The 438-nt window shown below is 47.0% G+C and overlaps 1 protein-coding gene across 1 annotated transcript; it reads left to right on the top strand.

Annotated features, from left to right (window-relative positions):
• Positions 1 to 186: 186 nt before the first annotated feature.
• T265_12384 (hypothetical protein) lies at positions 187 to 393 on the top strand (the record flags this gene model as incomplete). The annotated part of the gene is made up of 1 exon (XM_009179918.1): positions 187 to 393. A coding segment is annotated over one exon (126 nt), but the record flags the coding sequence as incomplete, so codon positions are not given.
• Between the last annotated feature and the right edge of the window lie 45 nt (positions 394 to 438).

Genomic DNA, 438 nt, shown 5'->3' with positions numbered 1-438 from the left:
AGACCACCAAAGAGGCACTGCAGACTCACAAAGTACAGCGGTTCAAAGGCTTGATAATACCAGGTAGTTATTTACTCTACGTCATTATCTAGTGTTTTTTTAAACATGGGATGAATACTTCGACTTGAATGCTGAAGCATTTGAACAAGGTCGTTTGTCGATTGTCATATATTCCCCCTTTTTCAGAGTTGCATCTGTTCCGTTGGGGCCGATGGCTCCGTTTCGGTCATCAACTTATCTGAGCAGCGACACTTGCTGTCTACTGGCGCCGCGCACTCCCTCTCCGATTCACCTGTTATGGCAATCGGTTGGAGGGTACCCGAAGACCTTTTGCTGATCGCTCATGTGGACGGTTCTTTGGAGATTTGGGACGTAATGATCGGTTGTCTGGAGCGGTAAGCTCTAGTCCATTTAGCGTGACAGACAGTGTTCATAGTC

This window comes from Opisthorchis viverrini (assembly GCF_000715545.1).
Source record: "Opisthorchis viverrini unplaced genomic scaffold scaffold24970, whole genome shotgun sequence".
Lineage (NCBI taxonomy): Eukaryota > Metazoa > Platyhelminthes > Trematoda > Opisthorchiida > Opisthorchiidae > Opisthorchis > Opisthorchis viverrini.
This window is presented reverse-complemented; position numbering and strand designations above follow the sequence as displayed.